General features: G+C 37.3%; 1 protein-coding gene and 1 pseudogene across 1 annotated transcript in view; one reads left to right on the plus strand and one right to left on the minus strand.

Annotated features, from left to right (window-relative positions):
* Positions 1-15,614, plus strand: part of PPP4R2 (protein phosphatase 4, regulatory subunit 2) — an 85,464-nt gene extending 69,850 nt beyond the window's left edge. Inside the window, exons 4-9 of the mRNA XM_006903344.1 lie at positions 10,914-11,007; positions 12,184-12,221; positions 13,080-13,154; positions 13,777-13,920; positions 14,783-15,075; positions 15,298-15,614. Of these exons, the coding sequence (XP_006903406.1) occupies positions 10,914-11,007; positions 12,184-12,221; positions 13,080-13,154; positions 13,777-13,920; positions 14,783-15,075; positions 15,298-15,614 (961 nt within the window). The remainder of the gene's footprint in view (positions 1-10,913; positions 11,008-12,183; positions 12,222-13,079; positions 13,155-13,776; positions 13,921-14,782; positions 15,076-15,297) is intronic.
* On the minus strand, positions 688-1,636 carry LOC102845582 (annotated as a pseudogene).
* Positions 15,615-16,943: the final 1,329 nt, after the last annotated feature.

Genomic DNA, 16,943 nt, shown 5'->3' on the forward strand with positions numbered 1-16,943 from the left:
ACAAAGATTCTCACCACTGGACCAATTGGCAGCATCAGGATGGATGGTGAAGAGATTGAGATTGTTCACAGTTTCCGTTTGCTCGGCTCCACGATCAACACTCTTGGCACCAGCAGCCAGGAAATAAAAATACCTATTGCCATGGGAAAGTCTGCTGTTAGGGACCTCTCTAAAGTATCAAGAGCAACTGTGTGTCTCTGGAGACAAAGGTGCATCTGGTACGGGCCATGGTGTTTGCAATCACTCGTTAGGCATCAGAGAGATGGACAGTGACCAAGGAGGATAGAAGGAGAATTGATGCTTTTGAGCTTTGGTGTTGGAGAAGAGTGCCATGGACTGCTAAGAGAGCAAACAGATTCAACCTGGAGAGGGTTAAACCGGGTTGCTCCTTGGAGGCAAGGATTCTGACGCTTTGTCTGACATACTTTGGTTATGTTGTAAGGAAAGACCGGTCCTTAGAGAGGGACATCATGCTTGGGAGAGTGGAGGGCAGGCGCAGGAGGGGAAGGCCCTCTGGGAGATGGATTGATTCGGTGACTGGGGCAATCGGGATGAGTGTGTCAGAGGCAGTGAGATTGGCACAGGACAGCACAGTTTAGAGCTGTTGTACATAGGGTCGCTATGAGTCGCAAGCGACTCGACAGCACATAACAACAACAACAAATTAAACTTTATAATATTAAACTGTTAAAAGTTAATCTAGAAAGTATGTGGAGTTGATGAGGGAAAAGGACCGCTATCTTGTCTGTTCTTAAAGGATATAATGGCCTGTCTGTATGGATCCGGTGCATCTGTCAGGTTGGCTAACACCAGGAGAAGCAGGAGACTCTGGTTGGCCAGAGGCGAGTACAGCTCTGATGTTTGCTGCTTGCTGCCTACGCTGCCTAATGTGAAGACTGTCCACAGTCCAGTTGCTGCTCCCAATGCAAGTCCATACAGTAGTCCTCCTGCATCAGACGGTTGGGAGAAAACGTGGGCTCCTGGAGGAGGTTGTTTTTTTTGTCTGATGAAGTTATACAGTAAAGTTTTCACAAGCTTGCTCATATATGAAAGACATTGACCCTGCATCAAATATTTGTGGCTGATGGTTTGCTGTAAAACTCCTTTGTGGAAGAGTTGGCAGGAAAGAAAAACCACCATTGTTGATATAGCTTCTAGTGCTATTTCATAGGTAATATCTTAAGAGTGGAATATCAATGATTAACTGCATCAAGTAGCAGATCAGTTCTTCCAGGAGATCCTCAGAGTCAACTGTAACTGCCAGGAACTTTTTCTTCGTAAGTAAAATGAAGTTGTAATTCCTCCTTAGACATCTCACAGATGAACACTTTCAGCAAAGAGCAAATAATAAACAGCATTATGTGTCTGCCAAATGAAGAAGTGGTTCTGACATTCTGCTGAAAGTTTTAGTTCTTTGGTTCGGCAAAGAAAGACCTTAATCAGTGCAGCAAGGTTTCCTGTTCGAGGATTTGGTTGCCTCCAAGAGCAGCTCTGCACTGCTAGTTGGTGCAGGGAAAGAAAACAAGAGAAGCTGATTCCAGAAAGGATCATTCTCAGAGACAGATTCTGTGCCCGATAACTTCTTCAAATATTCATTTTTCGAAAGGTTGCTGATTCTGCTACTGTTTGATCCCATTTTTTAATGTAGTAAACAGCTTGTCTTTGAGCCTTCATTTCTTCAAAACAACCTGTGTCCCAGGCGGGACCCGCTGGAATTCCATCCCCACAGTGGGCCAGTGACGAGGAAGCGGCTGAGGATGCATCGGGGAGTGCACAGCCCGGTGCACCCCAGTCACCTTTCTTTGGAATGGGAACAAATATTGATCTTTTCCAGTCAGTTGGCCACCTGGCTGTCCTCCAAATTTCTTGGCACAACTTAGTGAGCACATACATTCAGGGCAGCCTCTGTTTGTTGAAATATGTCAGTTGGTATGCTGTAAAGTCCTGGAGCCTTGTTTCTTGCCAGTTATTTTAGAGCAACTTGAACTTCCTCCTTCATCACCACAGACTCTTGCTCATGGTATTTCATGAAATTCTTCTTTGTTGGCCAATTCCTTCTGCTACAGTGACTCTGTGTACTCGTTCCATCTTCTTTTAATGCTTCTTGGATCATTTAACATTCTACCCAAAGCATCTTTAAGTATAACCACTCGTGCCTTGGCTTTGCTTTTCAACTCCTTCAGCTTGAGAAACGCTGAGCAAGTTTGGCCCTTTTGATTTTCTGACTCTAGCCGCCCCGAGCTGCCATTTGAAATTTTCTGTTCAGCTCTTTGGTTTCTTGATTTCTTCCTTAAGCTTTAGCTTCTTGGCACTTTAATGCAATATTCAAACATATATGAGACATATCTCATCTGACATCCATCTTGGTCTTTTCTTCCTCTTCAGCCTTTGTAATGATCTTTTTGCATTCTTGATGGGCGATATTCTTGATATCTTCCCATTTTCTCATTTGGTCTATGCTCGTTGGCACTCAAGACCTCAAACCTGTTCTTGAGATGGTTTTGAAATTCGAGTGGGACAGACTTAAGGTTAATTTTTAGTTCCTGTGGGTTTGAATTAATTTTCTTCGACTTCAGTTTGAACTTTCATACGAGTAGTTGGTGATCAGTCCCACAATCAGCACTTGGCCTGTTTTTCACAGCTGATACTGAGCTTCTCCAACAATTCTTTCCACAAATGCAATCAGTTTGATTTCTATGCATACCATCAGGTGAAAAGGTATTTGTAATGAATAAATTATTGAATGTGCAGAATTCTACCATTCTATCTACAACCTCATTTCTGTTACCAAGTGCTTACAGGCATTAATTTTTCTTCTGTTATCCTCATTCATTGTCCAGCTGTTACATGCATAGCAAGTGATTGGAAAGACTGTAACCCGAATCATGTGCATCTTGGGCCTCAAACTGACATGACTGCTCCTCAATAATTTGGAGAGGTTCCCGACTGCAAACTACCAGTTCAGTACATCTACTGATTTCCTAACTGAGAACCAAGGGAGTTGACTGTGGATCCAAGTAAGATAGGATTGTTGAAAACTTCAGTCTCTTCTCCCATCTACCATGATGTTGCCTACAGGTCAAATGGTAACGATTTTTGTTTTCTTCACATTGAAATGTAATTCATATGGAAATCTATATTCTTAGTTTTCTGCAACAAGCACCTCAGGTCCTCCTCTTTCCACAAGGAAAATAAAGCAAGTTACTCATGAGTCTTCTGATCTTGATGCCACACTCTTGTTCATAGTGTCTAGCTTCTTAAATAATTTGCTCAGCATACAAATTGAATAGGTATGGAGAAAGGATACAACCTTGTCACATTCTTAATTTTAAACCATGTAGTGTTCCCTTGCTCTGTTTGCACAACAGCCTGGTCTAGGTATAGGTTTTGCATGAACACAATTAAGTGCTCTGGGATTCCCATTCTTCTTAATGTTCTTCATAACTTCTTTTGATCCACATATTCAAATGCTTTTGCATTGTCGATAAAGCATAAATAGACATTTTCTCCTGGTATTCTTTACTTTTAACGAGGCTCCATCTGACATCAGCAGTGATATCCCTGGGACCACGACCTCTTCTAAATTCTCCTTGAACTCCTGGCAGTTGCCTGTCTATGTACTGTTGTAGTCATTTTGGGTTTTTTAAAAAATGATCTTCAGCTGTATTTTGCTTGCATGTGATATTAATAATAATGTTCAGTAGTTTCCATATTCTGTTGGATCGCCTTTCTTGGGATAGAAACACATACGGATCTCTTCCAATCACCTGGCCAGACAGCTGTCCTCTAAATTTCCTGGCATAGACTTAGTGAGCGCATCCAGGGCTGTATCTATTAGTTGAAAACATGTTAGTCAGTGTCCCATTTATTCTTAGGGCCTTACTTTTTGCCATTACCTTCAGTACAGCTTCAACTTTATTGGCTCTTGTGTATTATATGGTACTTCCTGAAGTTTTTCACTGTCAGTAAATTCTTTTTGGTACACTGATACTGTGTATTCTTTTGATGCTTCTGGATCATTCAGCATACTGAATGATCAAGTAACTGAGACTCATAGCGACCCTATTCATAAGAGCTCTGAACTCTGTCCAATACTGTCTCTGATAAACCTGTTACACCCATTACTGAGTCTGTCCACTTCTTCCTGGGTCTTCCTAATCCACATGCAAAAGATACTTGATACCAGCAACCAGGAGATCAGGAGATGTATTATACTGGGAAAGTCTCCACTCACGGACCTCCAAATTACTGCAGAGCAATGATGTTTGTTTAAGAACTAAGAAGCTCCTGATTCAGATTGTGGTCTTTTAGCCACTTGCTTTGCATCTGAGAGCTGGACAATTATTAAGGATGACAGAAGAAGAATTAATGCTTTTGAATTACGATATTGGAGGAAAGTACTGAATAACCATGAACTACCAGAAGAGCAAGCAGAATATCTTGGAGGAGGTACAGCAGAGTATTACTTGAAGGCAAAGATCCTGAAGTTTCCTTACATACTTTGGGCATGTTGCTAAGAGAGGCTCTTCTTGGGGAAGGACATTATGTTTGAAAAGGTAGAGGGATGACGGAAGAGAGGAGGACCCTCAACCAGATTGATTGATGCAGTGACTGCAGCAATGGGCTTGAGGTGTTGGAGATTGTGAGGATGGCACAGGATAGGACAGGATTCTGATTTGTTGTTGATAGGGTTGCTATGAGTTGTCTTCATCAGCACCTAGAAACAACATAAAATAAGGCTCCAAGAATCAGTGGATTAGAAATTGACATATTTCAACAAACAGATTTCGGCCCTGGATATGCATACCACAATGTGCAAAAAAAATCTGGAGGACAGCTACCTGACCCACTGACTGGAAGAGATTCATATTTATTCCCATTCTCAAACAAGGTGATAGAACAGACTGCAGTAATTACCAAACAGTATCACTAATATTACATGCAAGAAAACATTGTTGTTAGGTGCTGTCGAGTCAAATACGCCTCATGGTGAGCCTCTGAACAAAAGATCTAAGCCCTGTTCTAGCCTTCCTCACACTTTTTGACAACAAAAGCCCGTTGTAGCAGTCACTGTGTTGATCCCCTGGGTTGAGGGTCTTTCTCTCCTTTGCTGACCCTCCACCCTTCCCAGTGTCATGTCCTTCTCCAACATGTCCCCTCGTAGCAACATGCCCACATTATGTGAAACAAAGCCTTATCATTCTTGCCTCCAGAGAGTACTCCACCTGCACCCTCTCCAAGATAAATCTGTTCTCTTGGCTGTCCACAGGATGCTCAGTGCTCTCCTTCATCACCATAGCCAAAGGCTTTAATTCTTTTTTTATCATCCTTATTCATTGTCCAGCTTTCACGTGCACAGCAAGTAGTCTAAAAGACTGTGGCCTGAATCAGATGCACTTTAGTCCTCAAATGGACATCATTACTCTTCAATAATTTGGAGAGGTCCCTAACTGTAGATATTCCCAGTGCAGTGCATCTCCTTATTTCCTGACTGCTAGTACCAAGGATGTTAATTGTGGATCCTAACAAGATGAAGCTGTTGACAGTTTCAGTCTTCTCTGCATCCATCATGACACTGCCTATTGGTCCAGTGGTAAGAATCTTTGTTTTCTTGACATAGGGATGCAATCTGTACTGAAGACTGTGTTTCTGGATTTGATGGCATACCACTCCTTTCAGTTAATAGATGCAGCCTTAGATGCACTCACCAATCTGTGCTTGAAATTTGGAGGACAGTTGTCAGACCAACAGATACACAAAGTTCCTGTTTGTTCTCATTCCCAAGAAAGGTGAGCCAACTGAATGTGGAAACTGTCGAACAATATCATTAATATCGCATACAAGCAAACTACTGCTGAAGATTATTAAAAAACAGCTAAAACAGAACACAGTTTCAGAAATTCCAGAAATCCAAGAAGAATTTAGAAGAGACTGTGGCACCAGGGACATCATTGCTAATGTCAGTCAGTTGGATCCTGGCTGGAAAGTAAGGAATACCAGAAGAATGTCTATTTGTGCTATGTCGACTGTGCAGAGGCATTTGACTGTGTGTATCATAACAAGTTGTGGCTGGCACACAACGGAAGTCCCAGAGCATTTAACTGTATTAAGCTGAACCTATACCTGGACCATGATGAAGTATTTTGGGATTCCCATTCTTAAAGTGAGCCACAGTTTGTTATGATCCACACAGTCAAATGCCTTTGCATAGTTATTGAAACACAGATAGACATTCCTCTGGTACTCTCTGTTTTCAGCCAGTATCCATCTAGCATTAGCTATAATAATGCCTAGTGCCCTGGCAATCCTGCCTGCACTTCGGGCAGTTCTCTGTTGATGTTTTTTTTTGGATAATTTTCGGTAGAATCTTTGCTTGCATGTGATATTGATATTGTTCTGTAATTTCTGCATTCCTGTCAGATCACCTTTCTTTGGAATGGGAACAAATAGGAATGGGCATCCTAAAACACTTGATCATGCTTATGTGAAACCTATACTTGGACCAGGAGACAGTTGTCAGAACAGAGCAAGGAAACACTCCATGGTTCAAAATTGGGAAGCATGTACGCCGAGGTTTGTCTTATCTCCATACTTTTGCAATCTATATGCAGAACAGATTATACTTGAGGCTGGGCTCTGTGAAGAGAAATGTGGCAACGGTATTGGAGGAAGACCATGAGTAGTCTGCTTTATGCAGATGACACATCCCTGTTTGCTGAAACTGAGAAGGACCTGAAGCGTTTGCTGCAGGTCAAGGACTGTAGCCTTCAGTATGGATTGAAACTCAGCATTAAGAAAAGATTCTTACCTCTGGATCGATGGCATCATGATAGATGGTGAAGAGATTGAGAATTTTAACAGCTTCAGTTTGATTGGCTCCACAGGAAATTAAAAGATTTGCATTGGGAAAGTCTGCTGTCAGAGACCTCTCCAAAGTACTGAAGAGCAACATTGTCAGTCTAGAGACTAAGGTGTGCCTGATCCAGTCCATGGTCTTTGCAGTTTTTTGCTATGCATCAGAAAGCCATGACTAGGGATAATAGAAGAATTCATGCCTCTGAGCTGTGGTTGTGGAGAAGAGTATTGAATATACTATGGCCTGCTAGGAGAACAAACAGGTTTGTACTGCAGAGGGTGAGACTTGGCTGCTCCATAGAGGCAAAGATTCTGAAGCTTTGGAGGGACCAGTCCTTGAAGAGTGACATCATACTTGGGAGGGTGGAAGGACAACACAAGAGAGGAAGACCCTGGATGAGATGGATTGATTCAGTGACTGGGGTAATGAGGGAGGGGGTGTGTGTGTGTCAGTGGAAATAAGATTGGTGCAGAAATAGAGCACTGTTTAGGAATGTTGTACATAGGGTCACTGTGAATCACAGGTGACTCGATAGCACATAAATAACATACCTGGACCCAGGAGGCTCTTTTGCTAACAGAGGGGAGTACACTGCATAGTTTAAAATTGAGAAAAGAGTTTGTCAGAGTTGTATTCTCTTTCCATATCTGTTCAGTCTGTATGCTGAGCAAATTATCTGAGAAAGTAGACTCTATAAAGAGTGTGGCATCAGGATTGGGGGGGAGATTCATCAGTAACCTGTGTTATGCAGATGACACAACCTTGCTTGATGAAAATGAGTAGGACTTGAAACACTCGTTGCAGAAGATCAAGGAAGCAAAATCTTACGGAAGATTATCCAAAAATTACTAGAACAGTACATCCACAGAGGACTGTGAGAAATACTATCTGGATTTTTATTTTTATATTTTAGCATGTGCTCTCAAATCAGACCATACCGGTACAGGAGGAGATTATCCCTCCTTCTCCAGCAGAGTGTCTGGTGTATTCAAACCGTGAACCTCTGGGATTGCATTGTAGTTTCTTGCCACTAGACCACAAGAGCTCCCTTACTATTGGATTTTGAAGAGGCTGTGGCATGTGGCACTAGGGTAAATCTGATGGATCTTGGCTGGAAGCAGTGATCATGATAGATGGAGAAAAGATTGAGGTTATTAATGATTTTTTCTTTCTCAGATCCATAATCAGTACCTTTGACAGCAGCAATCAGGAAATCAAGACATCCTGCATTGGAAAAATGCAGAAGTCACAGATTTCAGAGTACTGAAGAACAGTGTTAGTTTTGAAACTGAGGTGCACTTGATCGAAACTATGATCTTTTCAGTTGCTTACTGTGCATCTGAGAACTGGACAGTGACTAAAGAGGACAGAAAAAGAATTCCTTTGAGTTGTAGCCCTGAAGGAGAGTATTGAACAAAACATGGACTTCCAAAGGAACAAACAAGTCCATCCTGGAGAGAGTGAAACCAGGTTGTTCCATGGAGGCAAGGGTTTTTAAAATTCTTGTCTCAAGTACTTTAGGCATATTGTCAGAAAGGGCCAGTCCTTGGAGGAGAAGATCATGCTTGGAAGGATGGAGTGTCATCACAGGGGAAGACAGTGAATCAGATGGATTGACACAGTGCAGGTGTGTCAGAGATAGGTTCAGAGCCATTGTTCGTAGGGTCATTCTGAGTTGTAGTGAACTCGGTGGCACATAACAGCAATAGCAGCAGCAACAGATAAAAGTAAGAGTGAACACAGATATAACTTCATCTTTCATTATTCATAATTTTTTTATAGGTTCATAATTTTGACAGAATATGTCAGTTTTGTTGTATTTCTAGCATCTTAACATCAGGTGTTAACAAACTTAATTTTCACTTGTATCCTATTTTTTGAAGCATATAGAGTTTGGCACTGGTCATTTTGAGTTCTTTGACTAAAGATAGATTCATGACCTCACAAGTAGGAAATGTCATTTTCTTTTAAATTCCTTTTCCTTTAAAAATATATTGCAAATATTCTTAAAGGTGGGTTTTCTTGTTTTGGTTGAGGCACAGATGTGGAGTGTTTGGTTGTTTTTTATTTCCTAACTTTAGTTAGTGTGTTTGGGATGAACATTGTTCTATGGTCTGTCAATTTGCTGTACTGAGGTAACTTGAGGTTGCTGTGATACTGAACACTGTGACATTGATGTGTCCAGTGCCATAATGTTTACTTATGTTGGACAGTGATTGGTGGAGTTCCCAGATTAAGACAGGATTGGAAGGAAGAGTGGCATCCACTTCCTAACAGTATGCCTCCAGAAACTCTATGAACTTAGAGAAACGATGATAGTTAAAGAACAGGGTTCAGGTCTTTTGTTCATAGGGTTGCTATGACTTGTGCTCATGCTTGATGGCACTTAACAACAACAAATACGATAAAGACTTAACAGAAATATATTCTTGATATGAATATTGCATCAAATACAATTTTTCTAATTAGGAAATGAATACCTGTAATTTCTTTAAGAATATGCTGTATTGTAGAAAACAAAATAGGATTTGATGTTAGAGATACAGAACATGAGTCTTGGCACCATTCTCAGTACCTATTTTTAGCTTATAGAGGAGAATAGTGCCAATAAATGATAAAAGATACAGTAAATGTTGTTACTATAAGGCACTGTTTCTTTGTTTCTTCTTAGAGAATATATAAAATTCTTACCTGAAAGACACTGAAGACTTAGTACTTTTTAGCTACATTTATCATACTAATTCTCAGATGATCACTTTTTTTAAAATTTATTATTAATTTCAGTGAAAATTTACAGACACTGGGCTTCCATTCATTCATTGTTGCACTTTTCTCCCCTCCCAACCCTCCTCCCCAGTACACTACCCTCTTGGAAAAGTAAAAGGAAAATTCTTTCATTGTTTACGATCCCTCCCCCTAGGTCCATTCCACTATGTCCACTATGCAGGCTTCACTCTGGACTCCTGTCATGACAAAAATACCTAATCACATATCCCTTTTAAACTTTGTTCTCCCATATCTGTTTCAATGCAGTATACATTATGAAACCCATCTTTCTCAGGCTCCCCCCCAACCCCGAGGTCAGTCCTGTTTTACAACAGTGACACCATGCAGTATTTTTTAACACTTCAGTTTGTAAGTGATGACTGCTAATTGTTGTGTGAAATTAAAATTATTTTGTATTTACAAAAATTTTCATTCTAATTTTTATCTATTTTGTTATTTAGTATAATCAAGTGAAAATTTGATTCCGGTAAAAAGTATTTGATGAAGTAGATAACGTAGCAAAATATTTGTGTAATTTGAGATTTAATTTTTTACTTCTTTCGCTCTACCTTTTCTACCTTGTAAACCTTTTAATACATTAGGTTTTGATTAAACATGGTAACTAATTGATCATTTATGGTTAATGTTACAAAATAAAATGTCTGTACATAGTTGAATGGAAAATAAATATATGTACATGTTAAAATATTTTTTAAAATATATTTTTGGAGTGATGAAAACTTTTATATAAGCTTTATTACAAAACTATTTGAAATATTTTTTATGTTGGAATAATTTTTCTTATTCCATTTAATAACAACACTTGGAAAAGATCTGTATTTAAATAAACTAACTTGATGTTTGTAAATTTCAAAAATTATCACTCTTCTGAGCATTAATTTAACCCAGAAAATGAAATTATCTGTTAATTTACATGTTCTTGCTCCACTGGAGAAGGAGAGCCCAACTCTTGTGCTAGTCGGATCCAATTCGACAGTACACCAAATTAAAAATAAATTAAAAAAAAATTAATTTACATGTTTTTTCATTGATTTTTTTTTTTAAGACAAGGAATTAAAAGTGCCCTAGTTTTAAAAAGGACAGAGCAGTGATTTTAACATAGAAACATTTTAAACATTCTAAACATTTTAGAAACATTTCTTCACATTTTGGAAATGGAATAATTTATTTTCCTATTGTCAAATTTGGGGTTTTTTTCGTGTAACAGAAGTGATTAGAGAAATTTTCTTGATTACTAATGATATCAGACTATAAAACTATTCTGTTGCAGTATTCCTTTTACTATTCAGCGACTATGCGAATTGCTAACGGATCCAAGGAGAAACTATACAGGAACAGACAAGTTTCTCAGAGGAGTAGAAAAGGTATTTTATAATTGCTATTCTGTTAAAACCTTATAGATTATAAAACATCATTAAATTTCCCCAACATTTCCCCCAAATTGTAATCTATATTTAAGAGAGGGGCAGAAGAGGGTTAGTCACTTATTATCTTGAAAATTCATTTTATACATCAACATATTTATGTTTTTGAGAGGGTCTGCAGTTTCTAGTGTTTGTGCAAGTCTATTTCACTTAGAATTAACTTTCCCAGTTCTAGGGTTTGTTTTTGTTAATGTGCCATCAAGTCATTTGGGACTCACAGCAACCCTATGTACAGCAGCTCAGAACCGTGCTCTGTCTTGATTCAGTTTTATTGTTTCTGACACGTCTACCCCCTTTACTCCAGAACTCTGTTGGCAGCACAGCTGTTTATAACTGAACCACCAGAGCTCTCTTATTACTGGAATTGGGGCCCAAAGCAATTTTTTAGGAGTTTGCTGTAAATCTTAGTGTCATAAGGGCTTACTGTGTTTAGATAATTTTCAGTGCCTTCATTTGAGTAATATTCCTGAAGGGCAAGAAACTGAGATGATTCATTAGTACTTTTCCAGCTAGACAACTTTTAATAATCATACCATATTTTGTTGATCTTTGAACGAAAAGGTAAAGTATCCTTTCAGTTATATTTACATTCACATCATGGCAGTAGCAGCAGTTAATTTAATCCAGTTAAATGTGAAGAAGATTAAACATAAAGCACCAAGTTTAGATTTTCTTTGCACGAGTATTTTATTCTCTAAATATCCTTGGGTGATTTCTGTTTAAAGTAAAAGAGCCAGGTCTTCCAAAGAAAGAGCATAAGGGTAAGAAAATAAAATTGCCTAACAATATGTGGTGCCATTGGAGTGTCAGATGCCATAACAGTTACCCATGGTGGACAGTGGTGGAGCTCCCACTTTAAGACAGGGTTGGAAGCAGAAATGACATACACTTCTAAACAGTATGCCTCTGGAAACTCTCTGAACTTCGGTAATGACGATAGTTATAGAAAGGGTTCAGGCCTTTTGTTCATGGGGTTGCTATGAGTCATGCTTGACTGGAAGGCAATCAACAGCAACAACAGTAATACATGATTTAGTAAGAGATTATATTTTGGTCCTTTTTCTGCTTTTAAATTTTTTCTTTATGAGAGAATTATAATAAGTTTTGTTTTTACAGAATGTGATGGTTGTTAGCTGTGTTTATCCTTCTTCAGAGTAAGTACAGTTTTTTCCTATTTTGAATACGTTATTCTATTGCCTCAACATGTTCTTACAATATTTTTTACTTATTTTATGTGTAAAAAAGCATAAAATTCATAATCACTGTAAAGCCTCCAGCCAGTTTTCATAGTAAGAATATTACTAGCATTTTTGACATGTCCATTTCTCTTATATAGAGTTTGGGTTAGAGAACTCTGGTATATATTTATTAGGAATCCATAGAGTATGATTCCTAGGTTTGGTATAATTATTTAGGGCACTTTTGTTCTTTTTGGCAAAAAGCTTGCAAATGAAAACTTATTTTAGGTAGAATATAGATTTTTTTAAATTTTTTTATATCCCCCCCCCAGTCTTGGCATGACTGATATTCTAGACCGGGTAATTAATTCTTGGTTGTGATACCAGCACTGTACATTGTTTAGCAGGCCTGCCCAACTCACACCCTCTAGGTCAATCACAATGTCTGTGCCTTTGTTTTCATAAAATTAAGACAGTTACAATAGTGAATTTATTTTTAGAATTTTTAAAAGAATTCTAAACCACTGCTATTGATTAACTTCTAGTTAACATTGACATTCTAGGACAGAGTAGGCTCCAGGGTTCTGTAAATCATTACAAAAATAGCATTTGAGTCTCTCCTGGGGAGTGGCTGGATGATTTAAAATATGAGACTTTGCGTTAGCAGCTTAATTCACTGTACTACCACAGCTCATTATTTCTCATAAAAGTGTTTTGGAGTTTTTGTTTGTTTGGTGTGTTTTTTTAATTTTTTTTGTTCTGTAAATGGGAGAATCGTTTGGATTCATGATTCTTAACAAGAGTAAAGAATTACTACCATTTTCTTTTTAATAGGAAAAACAATTCTAATAGTTTAAATCGAATGAATGGTGTTATGTTTCCTGGAAATTCACCAAGTTATACTGAGAGGTGAGATTATTGGTTTTTATCTGAAGAATTCTAATTTTTTCCCAATTTTGAGTAGCAGGTTCAGTGTAAATTTCAAATTAGACAAAAATCTATTCCAATGATTTTAAGGGGAGATTAACATTGGCTGTGATTGCTATTGTTGGGTGTCAACTTGGCGGGCCCATGATTCTCAGTGATTTACCAGCTGTGTAATAATGTGATAACTTTCCATTTTGTAATCTTACGTGGTCATGCTCTTCATATAATGCCAATTTTTGCAAAATAGCCTGGTCCTTAGAATCTAAGCACGTTATGCAGATTATTGAGAATGGTGTCATTAGTTTTGTACCACATATACTGTTGTGTACCATCAAGTTGGAACCAACACATAGCTGACCCTCTGGCAGGTTTTCAGAGGCAGTTAATCACATGGGAGGAGATTGCCCAATTTCTTTTCACCAGAACTCCCTGCTACATATGCTAGAGAAATAAAAATCAAGCAGATACATCTGACTCTTTGGAGAATTGATTTCATACTAAAATGATAAAATGTCTCTTTATGTGTGTGTTTGTGTATATTTGTGTGTGTGTGTGTATATATATATATATTATATATATAAAATGGTTATTTATCTTACCATAGGTCAAATATAAATGGTCCTGGAACACCTAGGCCATTGAATCGATCAAAGGTTTCTTTGTCAGTCCCTATGACAACAAATGGCTTGCCTGAGAACATAGACAGTAAAGATTCAAACTTACAGCAGAATGAAGATAAAAACCATAGGTTTGTATGTGATTATATATATTTTAGAACTTATCAAACAACATTAATACTGTTCAGCATTTTTTGTGTATTACTTGGAATTTACTGTTATTTGAGAGACTAGATTTTGACAAAGTTATAGCAACTGTAGCTTTTGTTTGCGGCTTCTTCAGCACATTCTGAAGGTAGACATAGAATAAGCTTAAATCTACTAATTAGGGGAATCTGTATACAGGGTCTTAGCAGTTTTTATAGTGAACAGTACATGCTTTTTTTTAGAAAGTTAGTTGTAAAGAGTGACTAACTTTTAAAAAGGATTTTGAATTTGTGAATGGTTTTTCTGTATAGATTGTATATAGCCTACCCCACCCTGACATTCTAAATTACACTTAGGAAAAGAAGACTAAGCAAACAGAAGGACTTAGAAAGTCTGTACCCTTATAGGAACTTAAAGTTTTATTATAAAACTCAAATTTGATGCCATTGAGTTGTTTCCAACTCTTCAAGAACCCTCAGTTTTATTTCTAAGAGGAAATTCTTAATGGGAATTGATTCTTCCCCCTTCCCTCCCCCCCTCAGAAGCAGGGTGCATAGACTATGCCACCACAGCTCTTTTTTGTTTTATTTTAGAAGAACCTTTAACTTACTGGAGAAAATGAGTAAAGTTTAAAATGTCAACTAGCTCTTAGTGATAAATATTTATTAAACTGTTTAGGTTCCCTTGAAATGATCTATACTTTTTGTTCTATGTTGTAGTGTAACTTTGGTACTAAAAGTATGTGGTGTGTTTTTTTTTTTTTTAATTTTTTAATTTAAAGTTACTAGACTTTAAAAATGAATGTAGAAGATTAAATTATTAATGACACTTTAAAATTGTTTATAGTGACTCTCCAAAATCTGAATCAGAAGGTTCCTCAGTAAGCCCTATTAAAAATAAACATCCAGATGAAGATGCTGTGGAGGTTGAAGGTCATGAAGTAAAAAGACTTAGATTTGACAAAGAAAGTGAAGTAAAAGAGACAGCCAGTCAAACAACTTCCAGTGAAATTTCTTCAGTTATGTTAGAAGAAACAGAAGCATCATCTCCATCTCAGAATAAAGATACAGAAAGTAGTTATACCAAACAGCACTGTTCAGAAGAGGATGAAGATGAGGATGAAAAGGAAGAAGAAGAAGGTATTTAGAGACCATCTATAAAAGGGTGGAAAGGAGATCCTCAAATTCTTACATAATTTTTTTTTTGTGAAAGAATTTAATGTTATTGAACTCCTTTGAATGCTGATGTTCGGTTTCTCTCCCACAAATATAATTTTTACTGAGTTTTAGGGGTTATGATTTGAACTGTAGAATATCAGAATTCATGAAACTTAATAATAATAAGCATTTGCTTATTTTTAGTGTCTTTTGTGACATCAGGAGAAATGATTGGAGAAAGAAAAAATCAAGAAAAAGAATCTGATGATGCCTTAACTGTGAATGCAGAGACTTCTGAAGAAAATAATCACATGGAGGAATCTGATCTGTCTCAAGCTGAGAAAGTTTTACATTCTGAAGGTAGTGAAAATAGAAGCCTTGTAAGTAGTGATTCTGACTGCCAGGAAACAGAAGAATTGATAGATTCCAACTCCAGTAAAATTGGAGAGAGTCTTTCAAAGTCATTAATGGAAAATGATGAAGCCATAGAAGTCACAGATGAACCGATGGAACAAGACTAACTATTTAGAACCTTTTAGATACAGTATTTTGCATACGGTTCTGGTTTTACACTGTATAAAACTTTTATGTGATAAAGTGGACCTTTAGTTTTAAAATAGAAGCAGGTTGTAAAATTAAGTACGTTATAGAAAAAATCCTGAAAGAGTTGTACGCATAAGAACTGAATGTCAGCTCCTAAGTCCTGCTTACCGCTGACAGGTTTTAGATTGGTCAGATCAGTGGTTTGTGTATAGATTTTTTGTTTGTTTGTTTTTATTTTTTTGTGTGTTTTTTTTTTAATTTAGAATGAAAGTTTTTAAACTGGAAAATAAGAATTATAATTTTGAAAACCCTTTTGAAATTACCACATTACATTTATATACATATGTAAGAAAGCTTTTTTGTCTTGTTTCTTTCAGACAGCTATAGCAGTTTTTGTATTTTGGTCATAGTTCAACATTTTGACCTGTGAATTACAGAGTTTCATGCTGGTTTCCAGATTTTGTTTGACTGTTCAATAGAACACACACACTCACACTTTAAGGAGTTATATTTTTTTCTGTTTCTATATAGAGATGAATGCAGTGGATACTTTTTCTATTGGTAATGATTGAGTTCACCTCTTTCAAAAGAGGGGTTTTTTTCTCTTCTGAGTAATTAAAATAAAATCTGGCCCTTGTGAAGCCCTGAAATCTTCACATCTATTGAAATACCAGGTTAAATACATTCCAAGACATCTGTTAAAACGGAAAGATTTCAGTATTTATGGGGGAAAAATGTGCTTGATCTTGGAAGTTGTGTTCAAACATTAGCTTACTATTTTGGAGAATGAAGGCTTATAAAGCAGTTCTCAGAAGAACTGGGCAGATTCTTTTGCCTTTTGCTTGCTTTTCTGAACATTGTGAATATTACAGATTTCTTTCTAAATTATTCTAGAGTATACAGATGCCAATGGTATGAAACACCACAGTCCTGGAAAATTTAATATATTACTTATGTAATATATTACCTGGTCTAAATGACTGAAGCTTTAGGGGTGCATAGATACCAACATAATTTGTATGACATTTTGAAGTAAATTAAATATTTTTAACATGCTTCTCTGACAGCCAGTGTTATATTTTTCAAATCAACACAAAGCACAATGATTAAATATTTTCAAATTCACGTATTTAAAGTCATGCAAACTACAACTTCTCTGTCAAAATTACTGGCTGCCATTTATACCTGTTTCTTCAGCTATACCTTTTGATATTAGATTTTTAAATTTCTGTAAAGTAGATTTTGTAGAATGTAATGTGTTCACTGCCTTTGTGAAGCACTATATAATTGTATAATTTCTGTGTGTA

Source organism: Elephantulus edwardii, unplaced genomic scaffold (assembly GCF_000299155.1).
Source record: "Elephantulus edwardii isolate Elephantulus edwardi_28Jun2011 unplaced genomic scaffold, EleEdw1.0 scaffold00574, whole genome shotgun sequence".
NCBI classification, from domain to species: domain Eukaryota; kingdom Metazoa; phylum Chordata; class Mammalia; order Macroscelidea; family Macroscelididae; genus Elephantulus; species Elephantulus edwardii.